At 54.5% G+C, this 22,734-nt stretch overlaps 1 protein-coding gene across 10 annotated transcripts in view; it reads left to right on the plus strand.

The window, feature by feature from the left end:
• DIDO1 (death inducer-obliterator 1) overlaps positions 1-22,734 on the plus strand; it is a 50,469-nt gene that overhangs the window by 6,382 nt on the left and 21,353 nt on the right. For 4 of the 10 annotated variants that reach the window (XM_042979957.1, XM_042979961.1, XM_042979954.1 and 1 more), the window contains exons 2-7: positions 10,515-10,681; positions 11,156-11,268; positions 12,728-13,559; positions 13,978-14,299; positions 16,675-16,887; positions 17,712-17,922. In XM_042979957.1, the coding sequence (XP_042835891.1) occupies positions 12,730-13,559; positions 13,978-14,299; positions 16,675-16,887; positions 17,712-17,922 (1,576 nt within the window). In that variant the 5' untranslated portion in view covers positions 10,515-10,681; positions 11,156-11,268; positions 12,728-12,729. The other 6 variants (XM_042979960.1, XM_042979959.1, XM_042979962.1 and 3 more) reach the window with 6 other exon arrangements.

Consider the following 22,734-nt stretch of genomic DNA (forward strand, 5'->3'; position numbering starts at 1 on the left):
GCCCACGGAGAGGGGGTCGCGGGGGGGGGGGGAGGGGGCCCACGGAGCGGGGTCACCTCCCGAGGCCACTCCGAGGCCCCCGCCGCGCGTGGGCGCCTGCCTGGGGCTGGGTCCGCCGGAGGAGGGTGTTTGCTCGGGGGCCTGGTCCCGATTTGAAGGGACCGGAGGGGACGGCAGCGCAGTACTGTCCGTTGACCCAAGTCAGCAGGGCGGGAGGCCCGCTAGTCCGAGGGCAGGGGGCGCCGCTCTTCTCTGGAAGTTCCAAGTCCAGCGGGCGTCCGCGTACGAGTGACTTGTTTGCCCAAAGTGCCGCTGGCTGCAGGGAGTTCTGCTCTCTACCCCGGTTAGCTCGTCCGGACGTCCTTCACGGACGTGAAATTTCGTTCCGGGATCCTTTCTCGGAGTGTGGGGCACGGTTCCCGGTGTTCACTTCCGTTTAACCGGAGGAGTTTGGTGTCTCCACCTGCTCTCAGGAGGGGTGATGGGACAGGTGCGTGGTCTTTGGTGCTCCAGGAAGCAGAGGAGGCTTTCGGAAAGTCGGTTTCGCTGAAAAAGAGTATTTGTCCCATCATAAAATGCTGATTTTTAGTTTCCCGTGTAGTTACTTTGTCGTCTTGGTGTATACTGGCCACGTTTGTGTCCCGTTTTACTCTCCTGGCCAGCTTTCACCTTCCAGGGGAGGCGTGCCCCTGCAGTCGTGCTCTTTCTGTCTCTTCCCACCTTTGGCACTCGGGGCCCCATTTGTTTTCTCCTGCTTCCCGCCCTGCTGCTCCGCCCCCGGACAGACAGCCCACTTAGAAGCCCGCTCTGAGGCTGGACGGGTCCCTTCCCCGTGCTTCTGTCCCCTGGAGGCGGGAACGGGCACACAAGCAGTTGTTAAAATGAGTTGTGGCAGGTAAACGGCCCCGAGCGGGGTCCACTGTGAGCGGGCACTCTGCTTCCCCGACACGACAGTGAGGTGCGTTCGCGGAAGATCTTAAAGGCCGCTTTTGCCTCCTGCGCGGTGCTTGTGACACAGTGGGGCCCAGGGCCCGTTTTCCGCTTTGAATCCAGCGCCTCCATCAGTGAGCCTAGAATCGGCGCCGTAGGTCCCAGCAGCGCGAGCTGAGCTTCGTTCGTCCCTTAGCCGTAGAGAATGGTACCTGTGTCATTTGCGGTGAATGAGATCTGAGCGTTCCGTGCCCCTTCTAACCTGCAGGGCACTGAGGTGCAAGGAAGGAACGACCTCCAAGCCCAGACCTCGGAGCCTGTTTCTTGGGCCCACCCCAGGCACGCGTTCCGTGGTTCCCCCGGAGCCACACAGGCCCCGGCTGGAGGGTGCTCCCAAGAAGGGTGTGCTTTAGCCAGGCATTTTAAGGAAGTGGCGTCAGCGACCCGTAGAGTGATGCCTCCGTTTGCTCAGCAAGTATCTGCTGCCTCCTGGGTGCCGCGCAGCCTGGCTGTAGCGGCTCGCACAAAGGCCTCCCCGGCCTCGGAGACCAGTGCAGCGGGGCTCGTGAGGACACGCCAGCCCCTTCGCTGGCCAGCCCTTAGTGGCACCTGTGTGGGTGTGTGTGCACACGCACACGTCCCTGGGACCGGCCCCCTGGGTTCCCGTTAGAAACACAGCACAGGCATCTCAGAAGCGTCACCTGGGGAGACCCAGCCCGAGGCCTGCTGTGAAACTTCCGCCAAATGCACGTGCGAGGCCTCTTGTTCTCCTCCTTGCCGGTGTTCTTGGGGGCTTGAGCCATGACTTCAGGAATAGTGCGTATCTTCATTTCTGATTTTCCAGCAGGAACTGTCCCTTGTTAGTATGGGGTTAAATTCAGGTTATTTCGGGCACAGTTCTGTACTGATCAGAGGGAAGGGCACAAATAAAAAGTTGTGTGGTGACAGGTGGCTCCCCTTTCCTGGCTGCTGCTGCCCGTGGTTACCGCTGTCTGTCCTGTCCAACAGTGATGCTCACGGCTCGTGTGCCTGTGTGAGCATCACAGTGGCTCATTGAGGAGAGGTGTCGCGGGGGGGGGGGGGGCCTGGAGGTGGGCCGCTCACTCAGTGCCTCTGCTGGGCTTTGCGTGGGGGGCGTGGAGTGGGGACTTCCATTCCCACTTCCTGCTTGCTTTTGGCGGCGGGAGTTTTCAGGTCCTGCTGTCGACACTGTAAGTCCTTCTACTGCCACAGGGCGTCTGACTCTCCAGGAGTCCGTACTCGAGCAGCTCAGGGACTGGTTTCTTTTTTGTTTTGCTACGTGTTTGTGAGGTGTTCAGGGTTCTGATTGTTTTACGTTTCTGTTAGCACAATACGCTTCATCTTCGTACACCTGTCTGATGACACCAGGGGGTTTCCATTCGGCTCTTGCGGAGCAAAGATTGAATGTATTTGCGGGTTAAGCCGGCTCACTGTTGTCCTTGGGTCCCTGCAGTGTGGCGCTGCGTCTCAGAGAGGCCTGATTCTCACATGCCTGGTGGACTCAGGAAGTCCATTAAGAAGGTTTCTCCGAAATGGAGTTTCTCTTTTGTGTATTTTCTTATTTTTGTGGTGTGGTCCCTTAGAATGGGTGCCTCATGTTATCATCTGTGTAGTTAGTGTCAAACGATTCGTGCTGATTCCATTACAAAGGCTCTGTGGTTAACAGTTTATAAAAGCACACTAATTGGGAAAGAAGGGCCAAATTGAGCTCACTTGGTGTGGTGCTCACGGTTCTGGAGAATAGTTTCTCTTGTTTAGACCTCATTTTATTTTTTGAGTACTAATTTTGAGGGTAAGTTGTTACTTGAGATTGAGTAGGTGATTGTATGTATTTAATAAGGATTCTTGTAGCTGTGACTAAAATATGCTTAATCAGTAGGTGGTGATTACCTAGTGTAATATTTCTTTCTTCAGGTGGCAGAGTCAGGTGCTATGGTTTTGTTTCACATATGCTGATACAGACATTTAAATGGCATTTACCACACCTTTATGAGAAAGTAAATGAGATTCCCCCTCCCAAATACAAAGACAGATTTGCTGTGTGTTGAGTTACAAATGCCTAGAAAATTAAGATAATAATTAAAAAAAAAAAAAAAAGGCAAGAACACCAGAAGCCCTTCAGAACCTGCATTACAGCTGTTGCCCAGTTTCTGGACATGGGTGGGTGGGTGGGTGTGGCAGGATGTGTTTATGGGACGTGGCCACCGTGCTCTTCACTCTTGTGGGACCCGCTCTCCATGGCAGTGGCCATGTGGTTTGTTGTCCTTTAATTGCAGTCTGAAAGAATTCTATTATGTGGACGTTTCTTGATTTTTTTTCCCCCTCCCAAAATCAGTGTCCTGATGGTGGAGATGGATTTGTGTCCCTTTGTTTAAAAAAAAAAAAAAAAAGTGTGGCTGGGAGGGCCCTTATACACGCACCTGCCCTTTGCCAGCTGTCTCAGCTGGGTCCAAGTGAGGCATGTCCCCCTGGACCACGGGAGCAGGAATGTTGCCTGCTCTGTCCCGGTGCCGAGTACAGGAGGGCATCTTGGTGAATATTTATCAAGTAGATTCTCCTAGGGGCCTTGCTTTCGCAAACGCTCACCAATACGGACATCATCCTCTTAATAGATGGCCCCTACCGCTTGCTGCTTGCTTCCTGTGTGCGGGCGCTGTCACTTACACGGTGTAGTTTCGCGTATCCTTTTAGGAAATTGGGAGGTCACGGTCGTCCACAGTTCCCAGACGGGCAAGCACAGCCCAAAGGGAAGTGCACATTCTCAGCACGTCGGTACCTGTTAGGTTTGCCCCTGGGGCTGAAGCCCGTGTTCTTGTAATGCGCTGCAGAGCTGCGCCTTGAGCCTCCCGAGCCCAGCCTGCTTGGGAGAAGAACTGCCCCACTTCTACGTGGAGGAGGGGAGTGCCGACTGCCTCGGTCAGGACTGGAAGTGCTGAGCCTGCATACAGAGGGGCCCCCCCCACAAGATGCCCTAGCGCCCCATGGAGACAGCGGGGCTAGGTGGACACTAGCTGTGGATGTTAGACTGTGATCACACAGTCTGCCTCTTCACAGCATGTTTTTTAGTTGTAAGACATCCCGTTCCTGCACTACTCACACATAGAGCAGCAACAGTCTGAAGTCGCGTGCGTTGTGTACCGGCTTAACTGTCAGGCTTGGCGCTACGTGAGGCTTTAAAATTTGACAGGGAAGATCCTGTGGTCCTGTAATTTCTTTGTTTAAGCAGGGACCTCTCCCACTTGCCCCCAGTACAAAACTGGACGCTGGCTTTGGCTCATCTCAGAGAGAGAAAAGAAGACTCCAGCTGAAACGTGGTGGCTTCTTGACCTTAGGTCTCCACCGTTAGCCGTCGCCTCTTGGCCAGTTTGTGGCCTGCGGTCCCGACAGCACCACTCACCAGGCAGGTGCTCGGGAGGGAAGTCCTTCGTGTCTTCTCCAAACTCTATTCTCTTTGAGGTCGGGTGGCAGCCTGTGTGTGAGTCAACCATTTCATACCTGGAAAGAAGCGCCTTCCTAGCGATCGCTCGCGAGTGGGACGGAAGGTGTAGATGAGGCGGATACTGAGCGCCGCTGCTGCTCGCCTAGCCTTGCTGACTGGGAAGGACGCGGCACCGACTGCTTCTGGCCCGTCAGGAGCAGTCCCGTCAAGTTACCTTAAAGCCCGCTCTTTACGCCTCAGCTCAAGACACGTTTATACGCCTAAATTCACTGAGGGCATCACAGAGTCTTTATTTACGTGTGTCTATTGGTATTTACTGTACTTGGCGTTTAAAAGACATCTAAGTTCATTCATTTTTGAACATGCAGCCTCACGCGTGTCAACGTGAATAACGTCGTATGAAAACTATTTTTTTTCTAAGAAGCAGTGACAGAGGTCATTTGTTTCTTTAACTTCTGGCTTAACTGACAACAGCTGGATCCTTACGTCTGCTTCTGCATGCAGACTCTAGTACATCGCTGTGATTTAGCTTCCAGAAAGCTTTACCGCCCGCTCCCGAGTGGCCAGCGGGAGAGGCATGTGATAGCCTTTGTGGTTGCAGAGATGAGTTGACCTCGGGGACCCCCCGAAGGGCCTGAGGACCACATTTCTTGAGAACTTCTGCTTTAAATAATGATTAGAGATGCTGTGCTGTTAAGAAATAAGAATTTTACAAAATAGTTGTCTTTAAATGCTCACATCTGGGAAAATGGGTTACTTTTAGGAAGTTAGACAACGTCTTTGAATTTTTATTGGCTCAGCCGTGTGCTTGCTTTTCGGGAAGAACGTGGGATAAAGCTGGTTTGTCCTCCCAGTGCACATCTCTCTCCCAAGTAGACCACCTGAAATGAAGTGAGAGGCCCAGAGCGTGGCCTGGGTGCCTGCTGGGTGGGAGGGGCGCTGAGACTTCTTCGGGCCTTAGGTCACGTGGCCTGACTGCCGCGTCTGCGTGGAAGCGGCACTTCACGTTGACTGTAAGACAGCCTTTCGCTAGATCCTTAATTCCTGCTGCAGTGAAAATGGGGGTGAGGGTGGCCTGTGTTGGCTGTGGAATGATGCAGGTCTCCTGTGGCATGACCCCAGGAAACGACAATGCCGTGGGGTCCTGCAGCGGTGCCCCCACTCACTGGTGCTGGAAGGGAGTGCCAGCCAGCCACAGGTGCAGACGGGGCCTAGACAGACCACTGTGGATATAAAATCAATGGGGTGGCCAGTAGGGTCGGGGTCCTCCCTGGAGGGCCAGGGTTCTTAACTAATAGCTACAAGACCTAGAGACTCTTCAGGGGACACAGCTCCCAAAGCACCTAGCAGGGGTGGCTGGCACTTGAACATCATACTGCCCAGGGAAGTGACTTACGGTGCCTGTCCTCTCTGTGCACACACACGCACATCTCTCCCTCTCTCTGTTGGGGAAGGAAGGAGAGGGGACTCTCCTGTCTGGGAACCCGTCCCAGTGTCGTCGTTGGGGATTTAGCAGCAGCCAAGCTTGTCCCGTATGACACTTTTTACTTTTATTTTTTTAATGTTTGTTTTTGAGAGAGAGAACGCGAGCAGGTGAAGGACAGAGAGAGGTGGGGACAAAGGATCTGAGGCAGGCTCTGCGCTGACAGCAGCAAGCCCGACACGGGGCTGGAACTCATGAACCGTGAGATCGTGACCTGAGCGGAAGTTGGACGCTTAACTGATTGAGCCACCCAGGCGCCCCCATGACAGATTTTCTAATGAGTGCAAGAACCTGTATTGTTCAGAGGGTCACTGAGAGCCAGGCGGTGGCCTTGTGTTAAGAGCACCAGTCCCCCAGGATGTACGACTCCAATGGTCCCTTGCAGTGTTCGAAAGCATGTTTTTGTTCAGAGAGACCAGAGGGGGGCTGGCTCAGTCTGCTTGGGCTGCTTTAACAAAAGACCGTAGACCAGGGGGCTTATACAAAACACCTCTGCTTCTCACAGATCTGGAGGCCCAAGATCAGGGTGTTAGCTGGCATGGTCAGGTGCTGGTAAGGGGTCTTCAGGGCTGCAGGGGGCAAGAGAGCTGGGGGGGGTGGGGAGGGGGCTCTTTTTAAGGGCACTGATCCTATTCATGAGGGTTCTGACCTTATGACCTAAGCACCTCCCATCTGCTAGGAGTGCCATCACCCTAGCACTGGGTTTCAAAATGAATTTTCAGGGGTGTGTACAACGCAGACCATGGCCGAAGCCCATTGAAGGTAGTGGCCCGTGGCATTAGGCAGAGAAGAGTGAAAGCCTCGTCTCGTTCTCCTTAACCTTGGCAGATGTAACGTGGCTGCTCTGGCTGCTGACACCCACGTGGAGTTGTCCACCAAGGTCACAAGCCTGTGTTCCGCAACAGAAACTGGGTAGAGGGAAACCTGTGCCCGTTGCATGCCCACAATGACCTGGAAGCCCGGCTGGATGGCAGAGCCTGGCCGGGCCTCAGTCCCCAAGGTGCTTTCAAGCAGCGGCTTTTGCTTTTTGTCTCCACACGTGTGTAAAAGCAGCACTAAGAAATTTTAAGCAGGGTCATTTCTAGATGTCTCTTTATATACACATCCGGGCTGTGTTGCGGACACCTTCGTTTCATCAGGATAATTTCTTTATTTTTAATGTTTTTTAATGTTTGTCTTTGAGAAAGCATGAGCGGGGGAGATGCGTGGGGGGGGGGGGGGGCGGGTGGAGACAGAGGATCCAAAACGGGCTCCACACTGACAGCAGAGAGCCGGATGCCGGGCTCGAACTTACGAACCACGAGACCATGACCTGAGCTGCTCCACCACCTGAGCCACCCAGGCACCCCCCCCCCCCCCATCAAGATAGTTTTAATAACGACCATGGGTTTTGGTAGCAGCAGAACTTCGAATAGGCTGTAAAAGACTTAAATGCAGTTAACGCCCGTCGAGTCAGGTTCTGTGTAGATGTTCAGATAAACAAAAACTGGTTTGCTTAGTTTCCTTTGTGGGCCGGGGTCAGAAGGCAGGAGTGGCGTTTGCTGCCGCAGACCCCAGGGTTGGCGAGCGGAGGGAGCACTGGCAGAGCCCGCTGCTGGTGGCCAGGACGGTGCTCAGACCTGGGTGCTCGCCGGGGGCCGTCGTGTCAGGAAAGAGTCTTTAGTTGGGATCTCTCCTTTTTAGTAGTTGGAGGAACCTAGCACCTTCTCAGCCCTTTATCGTGAGCCACAAAGGGGTGGTTGTGAGGAGGGAAGCCCCTTCATACAAAGCATGAACGTGAGCTTGAGCCCGGCCTGGCAGAATTTTAAATTTTCGGTTAATGAGTCAAAACAGTGAGGCTGTGTTGCAACATTGGCTGTGATTTCTGGCTGGCAGGTTTTTTTCAAAATTGACATCACTTGTTTTGAATATTGTTTCAAGGGTTGGAGGTTTGCCACCAGGTGCGTGGTGGCGTGGCAGGCACACGCTTCGTGTGATCTTTTTGAGATGCAGCGCAGGCTGTTTCCTCACAGTCGTCATGCTGTGAAGACAGGAACTGCACTGTGGTTCTCGGCATAGCGTCTTCGGGAAGGCAGTCTCGTAGGTTGGTAGAACCGGAGACCCATCTGTCCACGGGCGCATCATAGTCCCTTCTGTGAGCGCGCGTCCTAGACGCGGAGCCCTCGCGTTTACCAGGTTGAATGTCCTGCAGCACTGACACCCACGGCTGTTTTGGGTGGATGTTTGTTGTGTTGGGTTTTTTAAAAAAGGAGGGCCACCTGGGTGGCCCAGTCTGTTAACGTCCAACTGCAGCTCAGATCATGATCTCACAGTTCGATTCTCGCAGAGCACGCTTCGGATCCTCGGTCTCCCTTTCTCTCTGCCCCTCCTCCTCCCCCATTCCCCTGCTCTCGCGTGTGCACCTTGTCTCAAAAATAAGCATTTTAAAAAAATAAGAAAATTTTTAGGGGCGCCTGGGTGGCTCAGTCAGTTAAGCATCCAACTGCGGCTCAGATCATGATCTCACAGTTCTTGGGTTTGAGCCGGGCATCAGGGTCTGTGCTGACAGCTCAGAGCCTACTTGGGATTCTCTTTCTCTGCCCCTCGCCTGCTCATGCGCTCGCTCGCCCTCTTTGTCTCTCTCTGTCTCTCAAAAATAAACACTAAAAAAAAAAGTCACAACTGTCAGCCTAACATTTTGAAAAGTTGTTGGAGATTCTGAAGGGGAATTTAGCGGGTTTAGAGCAGTTTTGTGGGAGGAAATGCCTGGGCCCTTCTGATACCCAAGTGCAAGACTGTTGCTTTGCACACATGCAGGGCGTGCAGGGCTCCTCCCAGCGTGGTGCCCGCGTCCCCGGGGCCGGCGGCGAGGCCTGGGGACCTGATGGGACCTCACCACTGCGGTGTCCAGGGCTTCGAACGTCCCCTGCGGTGAAATGTCGAGTCCCCCAGAGGGCCCCCGGCCGCCTCCAGAAGGGCCCTGGCCCCTGAGAGAACCGACCGGCTCCGCATTCAGGGGGCGTTTTCTCAGGTGAAAGATGGGAGTCTCGGGGAAAGCAACTGCCACTATTCGCCACTGGTGATAAAATTTGAGGTTTCAAGTGCAAATGACAGTCTTGAAAAGCCTCTGTCTGCTGGCACGAGCCCTGTGTTCCCCGGTAAGTAAAGCCGTTTGAGGAGCTGGGGACTGGCGTCAAGGCCACCCTGGCTTCTGTGTTGTAGGGAAGCAGGTCGGTGCAGACAGGTGCACTTCCCCCACCCCAGCAGGTGCCTGCGCTCCGCCCTCTTGCAGGGTCCGCCCCCGGGCTGTGGGGGGGGGGGGAGCTGCCAGTTACAGTAACCGGAAACTTTCTCCATTTGCCTGTTGGAAACTGAAGCTCTTTGGGGCCCTCAGCTTTGAAGAGCATGAAGGGGCTCGGAGAGCCGCCGGGAAGCCTTGAGCGGGGAAGACTTACGCCAGGCAGCCAAGGAGGGCACCACGCTGAGATGGAGAACGGTGACTTCCCGCCATGTCGCCATGTCGGTCTCCGGGTGGCAGGGGCGCCCGCCTTCCCCCCCCCACCCCTCTTGGTGGGGACAGCCATGGCAGCCGGCGGGGCTGCGGGTTCCTGGGCGGCGGACTCTCTCCGTTACACCCATGTCCAAGTTCAACACGGTTTCTCCGCCTTTCACCGGGTGCGATTTTATAGTAGAATTTCTGGGCTGAGGAAATTATCACAAAAGTAATATTGCAAAGATAAATATAAAGTCAAGATAATAGTTTGTTCTGAGAGGCAAAGCGTCTGAAGTGTTGAAGCCTCAATTTGAGATGCGTTTACCACACTTGAGAGATTCGGTGGCCAGGAGGTTGGATTCCGCTCCTCCTCGGAGTGGAGGGGTCACTGTCTCTTTAAAAGGAGGAGCGTCAGAATGTTGGTCTTTGTTCTGGGGTCACTAAGGAAACCACAGTTTACAGGAGGGCTGCTGGAGGTGAGGGTTCAGCTGGCAGGGGGCACCCTTGGGGTGGAGTGTGAGGTGTGTGAAAAGATCAGCTAGGATTGGCCCGGGAACAGGGGCCTGTTCAGTGTGCGTCTCGCTGGGTGCGGGACAATCCGGGGGAGGGCTGGGTGCGCTGTGCACGCGCACCGCACGTGGACCACGGGAAGTAACTGTAAATAACGGTCTTCAGAGTTTTTTTGGGCCTTTAAAAGGATGGCATGGCTACAGCATTAAGATTTTTTAAGTACTTGTGTTCTACGCGGTTCGGTGCAGCCTTCTCACGTTCCCTGGTTCTCTCTCTGTGTGGTTTTACGGAGCTGGGTCCGTCTCAGAAGTGAGGTCGTGATTGGAAAGCAGCCCATTTTGCAGCCTCTCTGCACTCTCCCTGCAGCTCGCTCCCGGCCTCCCCGCTGCGCCAGCCAGGACCCGCTCCTGCTCCAGGCCTGGCCTGGTCACCATCCAGAGCGTGGTCACCGTGTCTTCCCTTCGTTAAAAGTCCTTGAGGAACAGGATTGTGTTTTTTCTTTTCTTCTTTTTCTTTTTTTGACTCCCTGGATGGCTTTGTGGGTCACGTGGTAACATATAGACAAATCAGATGACTTGGAAAGTTGATGTTTTGTTTTTTTAACGTGGTTTTAGTTCCAATTACTTACACCTATGAATTATTTTTTTATTTTCTTTCAGGAGCTTACTCCATGCGAATAGTCTCGAGATAATCTTCATTGTTACTTGTGAACCTTGACTGACAACAGCAGTGTTTGAGGCCTAGTGGTTTACTTGGACCAGGCGATTCCATCTGCCAGGTGTTTGGACCTCCAGAGAAAGTGTCCAAGCTTTCAGTGTTCCGGCAGGTAAAGTATAAATAGCATTAAATGTCAGCAGCTCCTTTTCGCTTAATAGGTTTCAAGTCGGATGGCATCTTATGCGAAGGAACTGATAGCATGTAACATTCATATTTGCTTGTTCGAAATAGTAAACTTTAGCCCTTAGGTGTTCAGAGAGACATTCGGCCACACGCTGAGAACCGGATGCCCGCACTCCTTTATCTTTACATTGGCGTTTTATCGGAGCATAGACTTGATGTTGTGTGAGAGTTGCGTTTTGTTGAGGAGAGCTTTTCCTGCACAAAATCTCAGGTGACCAGAAAAGTGCTGTGGTCCTTGAGGGGACGTGTGCTGATGTCACAGTCACTCCCACAAGCTTCCGACTGGCTAGAGTGTGCTGGCCAAGTTCTGGACAGAAAAGCGGGAAGGGACAGCACCTTGTGGGGAGTGAAGAATCAGGTCACGTGTGGTTTTGAATTTTGTATATTTTGTATTTTGAAGGTTGTCATTCCATAGCAGTCCTTCCCCTACACTGGAACATGGCATAGAATCTGAGTCTGCAGTAGCATTTAAATGTGATTGAAGCCTGGGAAGCTTGGAAAAAAATTCTCAAGGTATATGCTGGTTTTTCCCCCCAGATTTTATCATTTGAAGCAAGAGTAGAATTTTCACGAGCATGACCTTTTAGTAATCTACTAGGAAGTTAAGAGCAGAGAATAAATACGCGTAAAGCTGTTGCCCTGGGCTTTATTTTCTCAAGTGTTCAAATTATCTGTTACTTCTTACCTGTGCGACCCTCACCTCCATGAGGTATCCACAGGGCAGGGCAGGGTGGCACTCAGCTCACCTCAGGGTTGGGGTGCGGGCACGAGCACCACACCTGCTCCGTGCCCTTCCCTCTAGCGGGGCAGCCGGACGTCTTACATAGCAGCTCAGGACTCTGAAACCCAGGGTGGAAGCAGCTGGTCCTCGAGCCGGCACGTCGTTCTGTAGCTGTGCTGGGGTGGGGGGGGTCCCCGGAAAGCCGGCCCTCCTCTGTTCACGCCCCGTGCCACCTGTGCTGCCCCCACCGCCCGTCCTGCGGAGCCCTGTGCTGGGCAGCTGAGGGGCGAGGGGACCGGCTGGATTTGCTGGCTGCGGTCCTCCACTAAACATTGAACGTGTGGCTGTTAAATCTTCTCTGATGAGTCCCCTCAAATCTCCTGTTACCGCCTGTTAGGAATCTTCGGTCAAGATGACTCATTTTGTAGCGCCTGGTGGCACAGTCTGTTAAGTGACCGACTCTTGATCTCAGCGCGGGTCATGATTTCATCGTTCAGGGGATTGAGCCCCACTTTGGGCTCTGTGCTGACAGTGGAGCCTGCTTAGGATTCATTTTCTCCCTCTTCCTCTCCCTCTCTCCTCTCCCCTCCCTCCCTCCCTCCCTCCCTCCTTCCCTCCTTCCCTCCTTCCCTCCTTCCCTCCCTCCCTCCTTCCCTCCCTCCCTCCCTCCCTCTCCCTCTCCCTCTCCCTCTCCCCCTCCCCTTGCTCCCTCTCCCCCTCCCTCCCTCCCCCTCCCTCCCTCCCTCCCCCTCCCTCCCTCCCTCCCCCTCCCTCCCTCTCTCCCCCTCCCCCTGCTCACATGCACTCATGCACGCTCTCTCAGTCAAATAAATTTAGGGGCACCTGGGTGGCTCAGTCAATTGAAGATCTGACTCCTGATTTCAGCTCAGGTCACAATTTCAGTTTGTGGGTTCAAGCCCGGCATCGGGCTCTGTGCTGACAGGGAAAACAAAGCCTGCTTGGGTTTCTCTTTCTCCTCTCTCTGTGCCCATCCCCTGCGTGCACTCTCTCTCTCCCTCTCTCTCAAAAATAAACTTTAAAAAATAACTAAACTTAAAATTTTTTCTAAAAAGGTAACTGGTTTCAACGGACACCTTCACTCCGTGTAGGTAGAAGGCTGTCGTTGCCCCCGTGCCCCCTCCGTTGTGTGGATTAAAGGTCGCGTGCACTTTCAGCTCCGGGATCGTCGGTCATTGGCCCGGAAATGTCGCCTCGTTAACGTCGCTTGTGGCTTGGTCGTTTCCCCGTTAGGTATGGATGAAAAAGGTGGCCCGAGCAATGAGGAAGCACCCAAGGCCATCAAACCCACCAGCAAAGAATTCAGGAAAACGTGGGGCTTTCGAAGAACCACCATCGCCAAGCGAGAGGGTGCCGGGGACGCCGAGGCGGACGCTCTGGAGCAGCAGCCCCAGCAGGGCCTTTCCTTGCGGCGCAGCGGGAGGCAGCCGAAGCGGACCGAGCGCGTGGAAGAGTTTCTCACGACGGTCCGACGGCGAGGAAGGAAGAATGCGCCCGTCTCCCTGGAGGACTCCGGCGAGCCGGTGTCTTGTCCCGTCACGGACGTGGAGACGGCATCGGAAGGGAGCGTGGAGAGCACGTCGGAGGGGAAGGGCGGGCCCACGGCAGGCTCCGCGGGGGACAAGGAGCAGCCGGCCGCCCCCACAAAGGCCAAAGGGGGTGAGGGCGAGGACGACACCTCTGACAGCGACAGCGACGGGCTGACTTTGAAGGAACTGCAGAACCGCCTGCGGAGACAGCGGGAGCAGGCGGCGGCCGACAGATCCCCCAGGAGCCTCCAGAGCCGCCTGCGGAGGAAGCGCCGAGAGCAGGGTCCCACGCAGACCGGCGGCACGGAGGCGGCCGGTGCCACAGAGAGCTCGCTGCCCCGCGAGCAGGAGCCCGAGGCCGAGCAGGGTGCCGTGTCGGAGGCCGAGAAAGACGGCGGAGAGCAGGAGCTGGAAGGGAAGGCGGCTCAGGGGATGGAAGGCAGAGACCCCAGGGACACGGGCCGGCAGCGGCCCGAGTGTGAGGCCTACGAGCCCAACGCTCTGTACTGCATATGTCGTCAGCCGCACAACAACAGGTAGGCCCGGGGCCGCCCCCTGTCCTCGTGAGGCAGCGCAGACTGGGATGCCCCCATCCTCCTAGAGGCCCCTTGCACAGCGCTGCTCTACACCATTCTGGAAGGGGGCACAGGGGCAGGCTGTGGCTGGGTGGGGGGCGGGAGACGAGCGTGGTCTGTAGGCTGGAATGCCAGGAGCCGGGCAGCTCACTCCCAGAATGCTGCCCCCCCCCCCCCCCCCCCCCGAAACAAAAAGACCCAAATTTGAATGGTGGTAAATTCAAGAGAAGGGCATTGAATAGTCATTATTTTCTTCCCTCTTTCCCGTACTTTGTTTTTTTTCATAATAGGGTTTTAAAGCCAATTCATTTTTTAACGTACCAAAAATTGAGCGTTTGTCGTGTTTTCCAGTCCTGATACCGTTATTGTATAATTTTAGGTTTATGATCTGCTGTGACCGATGTGAAGAGTGGTTTCACGGCGACTGTGTGGGCATCTCCGAGGCTCGGGGAAGGCTCCTGGAGCGCAATGGCGAGGATTACATCTGCCCGCACTGCACCATCCTGCAGGTGCGGGACGACGCGGAGCCCGAGGGCACAGAGCAGCAGGAGGCCGGGTGCGGGCCCGCAGACTCAGACGGTGCCGACTGCACCAGCATGGGGACGGTGGAGCAGAAGTCCAGTGAGGACCAAGGAATAAAGGGCAGAATTGAGAAAGCTGCAAACCCCAGCAGCAAGAAAAAGCTCAAGATATTCCAGCCCGTAAGTACTGGTGTGCGAGGCCCACGGAAGGGGCGGACCCCATAGATCGCAGGTTCCCGTCCACAGAGGGAACAGTGTCGGGACTCGAGATTCGTTCTCTCGGAGCAGGGCGCTGTGTCTGCCATGGGCTGGGCTCTGCTGGAAGGCAGTCCTCTGCACTTTGCCTCGTGGGCCTCCCGCACTCGTGCCCCTGCAGGACGCCACAGGGGACCTTTTATTTAAGTCCTGTCTATCTCCTATACGGTTATCATCAAGTTAACGTTTTCCTTAAACACTTATTTATAGAGTTTGATTTTTGGGGGGTGCCTGGGTGGCTCAGTCTGTTGAGCGTCCAACTCTTGATTTTGGCTCAGGTCATGATCCTAGGGTCGTGGGGTGGAGCCTGCTTGAGATTCTTTCTGTCTCTTCCTCTGTCCCTCTCCCCCACTCGCACTCTCTCTTTAAATAAAAATAACTTAGAGTCCGTTTTTCTTAAATATTCTTTCTGGGGTCTCGATCTTCACATACACGTTAACGAAATTATTTTGAGCTCCTGAAGTAAACGTACACCTGTATCACCTGACCCCACCATCCTGAGAGGGCTGGTGGTCTTGCGAGCGCCAAGGGCAGTGCTGGTGATCCAAGGTCCCCGGGCGGGAAGGCGGGAGATCCCTCTGGCCCGACCGCCTATAACAGTCTCAGGTGCTTCCGGTGCTCCCGCCAGCTCAGTCTCTCTTTTCCTAGCTCTGCTACGTGCTTCTCCTTCTAGCTGGCTCTTAGGTCTCTAGGACCATGGCCCTCTGTCCTCTCTCTCATGTATGTTCAGCTTGTGCTGTTGAGCAGTGTCACAGACCCTCACGAGCACGTTCCCACAGCCCTTCCTGAGTCCTGGATGGCCTTGAATTGGAGGCCTGTCCTTCAGTGGGCACCGGGCATGCAGAAGCCGTGAGGGCTGTGGGAGCCTCGAAGTAAAAGTGCCGTGAGGTCTGGACCAATTAAGGGTGGCTAGCAAGGAGTGCCAGGACGTACTGAGTGGGGGTGTGATGCTCACTGTTCATATCATGTTCGGTCATTAAGGAAAATTCATGGAGGGGCGCCTGGGTGGCTCAGTCGGTTGAGCGTCCGACTTCAACTCAGGTCATGATCTCACAGTTTGTGGGTTCAAGCCCAGCATCAGCCTCTGTGCTGACAGCCTGGAGACTGCTCCGGATCCTGTGTCTCCCTCCCTCTCTCTCTCTGTCTCTCCCCCAACTCTCAAAAATGAATAAACGTCAAAAAAAGTTAAAAAATTCGTGGAATTGGAAATTAACGGGAAAAGTCACCTTAATTTCACGTCTTTATTGTTGATCTGTTTGAGGTTATACAGGCTTAATTTTATTCTTGGTTAAACTTGGATTTTGTGGAAGAAAAACAATCTCAGAATACATTAATTGGAGAAGTAAGATTTTGCTCAAGTACACTTGAGGGATAGGTTCATGTGTATTTTAGTCTCGACCACCAAAAAAAAAAACCCCACACGTTGGCAAATGTTAACAGAAGTGCACGGGGTAAGATCTCGTGGTAGGTGAGGTCCCTCTTGCTTGCCTAGCGAGTGACCACAGTCTCAGTGGCCTTGCACAGCATGATTTTTCAGCTCAGTTTCTGTGGGTCAGCGGCCTGTGCACAGACAGGGCCGTAAGAGACTGCACCCCAGGTGCTGCTGCAGGCTGGGGTCTCATGGGAGGCTCGGCTGGGGAGAGACCCGCCTCTGAAAGACTCCCCACGGTTTTGTGTCTAAATGTGCCCTGTGCGGGGTCTATGGCACAGTGGTACCCAAAGTCATTCGTTGTTTCTCGGAGGTTCAAATTGAGTTGGGTGTTGTGCATTCCATCTGGCAGCCTCCCCCTCAGAACCTGGCCGTGGGGGCTCCCGCACAGGACCACTTGCTTTTTGAAGACCTGCAGTGGGGTCTTCTCTCTGCTGCAAGGCCCGGTCCCTCTTTTAGGGTTTTCACTTGACTAAGCCAGGCCCTTTCAGTTATTCAGAAGAGTCTCATTTGGGATCTCAAGTACATCAGCGAAATCTCTTCCTGTCTGCCTTGTAATGGAACCTAATTATGGGTGTGAAATCCCATTGTGTTCAGAGGTCCACAGAGGCCATGCACCAGGGCAGAGTCCCGGGGTCCCCTTCGAGTCCTGCCTGCCACGGGTGGCATGAGGGGTAATTACTGTAAGCGCCTAGCCAAGGGACAGACGGTCCGGGTGCTTTGGATAAACGGAGACGTGTTTTCATTCTTACCAGAAACATAGTTAGCACCTCCGTTAAGAATCGTGACGTCGCTACTAGTAAGTGGTTCCCAAAGCGCTGTCACCGCTAAAACGGGTGAGCACGCTGAAGCCCTGCGTTTCCTCCTGCAGGTGGTAGAGGCTCCTGGTGCCTCAAACTGTATCGGCCCCGGGTGCTCGAACGTGGCGCAGCCTGACTCGGTTTACTGCAGCAGTGACTGTATTCTGAAACACGCCGCGGCTACTATGAAATCTCTAAGTGCGGGTAAAGAACAAAAACCAAAACCTAAAGACAAGACCAAGATGAAGCCAGAGAAGCTCATTCTCCCGAAATGTAGCGTCCAGGTAAGTTGACCGAGACCAGCCCCGTGAGTCGTTGACGTGAGAAGCGGGTGGCAGGCGGGCACCTTCGGCGGCCTCTGTGGCCTGGCTGGGCCCGCGCCCCTCCGCAGCGCTCCTGTCAGATTCACAAATGCGCACGTCTTCTGTCCGCCCTCTCGGTGAGGGCGTCACACTCGCACGGGAGAAGAGCTGGGCCCCGGCAGAGCGTGTGCACCTTGCACTCACACACAGCGAGGGTGGCGTGGGTCCCCTGCGGCCAGACTGGGCCGCACTTGAAGACCTGCCACGTGGAATTGTTCTGTGCTGCATGTGATCTGGGAAGAGCCCGGGATGCTTTAAGGTCACGGGCACTTGTTTTGCCAGGAAGCCCTTGACCAGAGTTTGAGCTCGGCTTGGCTTGGCTGTTTCAGTCCCGTTACGTTTGTGACAAGCAGGGTGTCGGTGGTGCCGTTTGGGGGAGTTGTTTTTAAATGCTGCTCAGCCTTTAGATGGCTGAAATTGTAAAGCTGGTGATTTTGAATCCCAGGCTCCCCAGAGCAGCACTTGCTGCTGTGCACAGGGCCGTGGCAACAACGCCGAGCGCCCAGCCCAGGAGGCGGGACGCCACTTTCCTCCACGTCCTGGCGTCCACAGGGCTTACCCAACACATTGTCACCCAGGTCCTCTTTCGTGTCCATCGCTCCCCAGGGGCCTGCACCTCGCTCAGGGTGGTGAGGGGCTTCAAACGACCCCAACCGTAGAGCGTATCATGCCTTTCGTCGTGAAGCGCGGCGAGCGAAGGCTCTTCTCTGACCTCCGTAATGATTGGGGTTTTGCTGGTTATCCAGGCAGGCGTGCGAATCTCTTCTGTGCATAAGAGACCAGCTCCAGACAAGAAAGAAAACATAGCGAAGAAGGCGACAGTGGCCCCTTCGAGGAGCGAGGTGTTCGTGAAGGAAGCGACCTGTGAGGGCACGCCGTCCTGGGCAAGCGACCACAATTACAATGCAGTAAAGCCAGAACAGACTGCTGCCCCCTGGCCACCACTGTTGTATAAATGTATGTATCACCTAGGGGTAGCGTCTGGACCCTTCCCTGTCTTTCTGGACAGCCAGCACTTGGGCCTGTCCAGAACTAGGAGCTTTAGCCACGTTTAATGGTGCACCTTCAAAGATCGGAGCAGATTTCTGAGTCCGGGATGCCTCCGGCCCCGTGCACCTCCTCAGTGTGTTGGCGCTTCCTGTCAGTACAAACCTCAAAAAGCTGTACAAGCCTCATTGCTAAATTTAGTTTCACCTGGCGATCTAGGTCTTTAATCTCTTTCGTTTTTATCGTCGGGCTCTGGTAAGTACCCGTGGTCTCCAGCGAGGTCGCACTGAGGGGCTGCGCTTCCGGCACTCAGACCCCACCAGTCCGGGGGCCTCCGCCTTCTCTCCTTTCGGCGCGGGGAGGCCTCTGCGGGCAGTGCTGCACCGGATGCTCAACTAAAGTAGGATGTTCAGGAGTTCAGTCAGTTTGGATCCAGCAGGAATTTTTTTCATGTCCGATTCAAATACTACACACACACACACACAGACACACACACACACACACACACACACACACACACTCCAGCTTTGAAGGCTGTTTACCGCTGCTGCATATGCTCTAAGGTAAGTGAGCGTGCGGCCTGACCCCTGGAGCAGCGCCCCCGGTGGAGGGGGAGTGCCGCGCTCCCTGGTGCCGGACTCCTCTCCGGGGGCGTGCACTGTCGGGTGGGGCCCTCAGCCTCGGGACAGGAGCCCTGGGCCAGAGCGTGCAGTGGGGTCCTTTCTGTTCGCTCATTTCTCAGGCGCTCCAAAATTCTGGAAACTTAAATTGATCCATAGGGCGCAGTGTACTCCATTATTAAGATTCTTTTTGTTCCATTTTAATTTATGTTCTTTTATATTTTGTGCTTCTTACAAAAATTCCAAAATACGGAGTGGTCTTAAATTCCAAGAGTGTAGACTGCGAGCTGCCTTCTCCTGAGCGCAGGAGCTGGGTGCTCCTGTAGGTCATTGCTAGAGCCCGTGTGGTCGGGAATGTGTAACTACTCGGAGAACGTAAGTGACCTGAGACCTACGGAATTACAAGGCAGTACTAGGCGGGTGGGGAGGGGGAGTTAGGAGTGAGCTATTAAATTACAGGATTAACCGATCGCTGTGTTAAAATGAGTCTCTGATACACCTTAGGTGGTTGAGCTGCGAACTTCGTTGCTCGCGACCTGCCTCAGACTTTCAGCAGAATAGCACTTTTACAGACCTCACGCACGTCCCCGCAAATGAGCATCACTGAGCATCATGGATGAATACTGGTGGCGGGGGGGCGGTGCAGAGAGCAGTTCACTTCGGAACGCCGTGCCACAGTGCTCAGAGTCGGTCTCAGGCACGGGACAGGACAAAGGAAACCGGGAGTCACCCCGGAAGCCCTGGCCGGCCGCGGTACAGTTCCATCTCTGTCGACCAGACCTGGAAAAGCTGCCGTGAGGCTCCCCGTGCCCGTGGGGGTGGGGGTGGAGGAGCGCTGGGCGAGGACGGTGGGCACACAGGGTAGGGAGTCCAGGAGGAGGCCCCCTGCTCTGCCCCTCTCACCTCCACCTGCCGCTCTGCCTCTCTCACCTCTACTTCTCTGCCCCTCTCCCCTCTGCCTGCTTCCTCTGCACATCAGCCCCCCCCCCCCCCCCCACCCGCTGAGGCCTGAGCTGCTTCAGCTGACAGGGGACAGATGAGCGACTGCCGGCCTTTCTCAGCACATTCACATCTCAAAATTAAAGCTGATGGATAGCCACCGTTATGGAATGCGTAAGGGACACATCTTTGAGCTAGTTGCTTCTCATCCCTTTTTGTTGCGCCAGAAACGTCCTCTTCCGGCCATTAGTAAAATACCCGACTTCGGTCTCGGTGAATAGTAGTTGTGTCTCTGCCTCTCTCCCCCCAAACTATCGCCTCACAGTTGGGGTCGCAGGCAGCGTGCGCACACACAGCAGAACCGTGCGTCCCCGCGGGGACCACCCCCTTCCTGTCTGGCTGGCCGCAGACTGCTCTCCTGGGTTAGGGTCCAGCTGGCGTTGGGACAGTGGTTAGGAGGAGGCATTCCCACGTTGACCTGGGTACGTGTCAAGTCTGTGGGCAAATTGCCACCCAACCTGTCTTGCCTACTGTTGAGGGAACGACACTCCGACCCCGGAGGTGCCCTGGGCTTCCCTCTCCTTCCCAGGCCGCTGGTGCTGACCCTGGGTTGTGGGTGTGGGGCAGCTGTGAACATGGGTGCAGGGAGACCTCCCATCAAACAGGGACGGACTCAGAAGCTCTTCCTGCTTCTCACAGAAACATCAGCAGGGGTGATGCAATTCACATACCATTGTTCCTCTGACTCGTTTTTTTGTTTTTGAGGATTTCTGTACAGGTTCTTTAACTTCTAGAAGCAATTGCCACTTTATTTCTAAACTCAAGTCATGGTACTCTTTTGTTTTGATAACCTTATTTTTTTCTGTTCTTTTTCACTGTTGGGTCAACCTCCCGTTAAGGCATGAAGAGGGCTGAAAACTTTTTTCTAAGATGCCCCTGATTTATCACAGTTCAGAAGTGAAGTGGAATTCTGATACCCACATGCACCATTCCTGGTACCTTGGATCCCCTATGTGGGCTCATTAGGGGACTTCAAACACTGGGGTTCTGAACCGATTTTGACTGGAAAATGGGATTTCTGCGGTTTCATCTAGTTGAGAAGTAGAATGGACACCCTAGCAACCTCTCCACCCAAGTTCAGATGTCTTAAAACCGCTCACACAGATAGAAGCATTTCCTCACGAAGTGCCGGGCACACCTCACAGACTGTCCACCTGCTTACGAAATGGATCAAGGAGAACGTGGATTTTCACGAGGATAACTAGGGGTGTGGGCTCCGGAGGCGTGCTTAGGAGCCCTAAATTTCCTAGAACAAATATGGGGGGGCACTAGGACCCAGGAATACTTTGTAGAAATGGAAATCCTTGGGTTCTGCCAGTTGCGGGAGCCATTTTTATCAGTCTGTTCCAGAATGGTCCTTGGCAATAAAATGTGGTTGGAGACAAATCAGACCTGGTACATCTGAACCAATTAGAGGAAAAACCAAAACCCGTACTGATAAAGATTTGGCTTGACGAGTCTTTAACGTTACCCACGTAGCTGGAGTTTTCTGAGTTCTCAGATGATAGTCTTCTGGCATTTTAAACGGTTTTACTTTTTACAAGCTTAAAACTAACAAGACAAAGAGGTCAGGGAAAGGTCTCACATGTCCGTCAACTTAACACTCGAGAGGAAACCTTCTGTAGCTCCCAGTGCCGCCCCCTTAGTAGTTGTGCTACAGTCCCTGGCAGGTGGGGGGTGCCGGAAGTTTCCAGCAGGGTAGGCCTCACTCAGGCCAGTGACTTTGGGGAGCTGCGAACCTGCTCCGTTACGGAAAGACAGGCTGCAGGAGAGTCCGTCTGCGGGCATCGGTGTCCCGGAGTCCACGGGTCCCGTCGACGGCGCTGCTGTAGTCCCACCAGTGCAGCACAGGGATTTCAGGGCTGTCTGCATAAAGCTAGGACGTTCTTGACTGTGTGTGTGCGATGCGTCCCTGTGCACATAGCTGTATTCTTTGCTTCAGTAAACCGAAGAAGCTTTGCTGAGAGAAGGCTGGGCCCTCTACTAGTGGCAAGAGCCTGGAGAAGCTCAGCCGGGAGCACACAGAGGTAACTGCGGCAGGGCCCTGACTCTGGTCTGCACGGGGCCAGCAGCCTGGTGGTTTCTGCTCAGTGGGGCCCTTTGGGACGAGGGATGGACAGAGAAAGGTCAGCGGGCTCTCCTAATGTGGCTCAGGCCCCTAGTGTGTTGGGTGAACTAGTAAACCATTTGGGTACAGATGATCCTGGTTACGATCACCCCTGGTGGGAGCTGCGGTCATGCCCGTTAGCCAGTTCAGAGCTCTGAGTCCCACGGGAGCCTCGGGCCCTGTGTCCAGTCCTGCATTGGCCGTGGGCCACTCCCCCGATGGCAGCTATGTCGTCAGGAAGGGCGAGGCGCCCATCTCCCCACGAGACCTCGGTCCCGTCTCTTCCAAGTGGTTCGTGTTGGAGGACAGTCACTGGTTCTTTTCTGGATTACCCATCCAATATGAACGAGCTTCGGGGTTGATTTTCAAAGTACTGGACGTGAAACTTAAAATGAGGGAGAGTGACTTCCTTCCAGGCGTATTCTGCAAGTTTCTCGCAGAGTTCTGCGCGCCTCTCTGTTAAGGCGGAAGTCACTCGAATATGGGACATCAGTAAGAAAAGCCTTGTGAAGCCCTGACCGTGACAGTCTGGGGGTCTTCATAATGACCTCCTGAAGATGGTGTCTAGTCCGAGCAGCATCGGGTGCAGCTTACGCTTGCTTGAGTGTTCGTCGGGAGGTGATACATGCTTTCTGATAGAAAAGCAAGTTGGTACTTTATTGTGCTTCTCGAAGAAAAATGCACTTTCAAGTGTTTAAGCAAAGGCACAAGAGCAAACTGGTTTTGTCTTGCTATGGTTCACTTCACTTTTCACTCCAGGGTAAGTCCTGGCCATCAGAGGTGGGAAACACGGGGCCGCCCGGCCCTCCCCGCCCTGTGCCTTCCCTTCCTGTGCTGGAGCCCACGGGGCAGGGTGGCCTGGCTCTCAACTGAGGGGCACAGTTGGGGCCGGCGGGGTGGGAGCAGGGGCTGGGATCCTGAGCCAGTGGGCGGGTCTGCGAGGGGCACGTGGTCTCTCACTTGGGGCCTTGGGGGACCTACCTGCACCGTGGAGCCCGCCGCTGGCGCCTAACGCCCTGAAGCACTGTTTTCTTTCTTTGGCTTTTATAGCCGGTC

The sequence above is a fragment of the Panthera tigris genome, chromosome A3, assembly GCF_018350195.1.
Source record: "Panthera tigris isolate Pti1 chromosome A3, P.tigris_Pti1_mat1.1, whole genome shotgun sequence".
Lineage (NCBI taxonomy): Eukaryota > Metazoa > Chordata > Mammalia > Carnivora > Felidae > Panthera > Panthera tigris.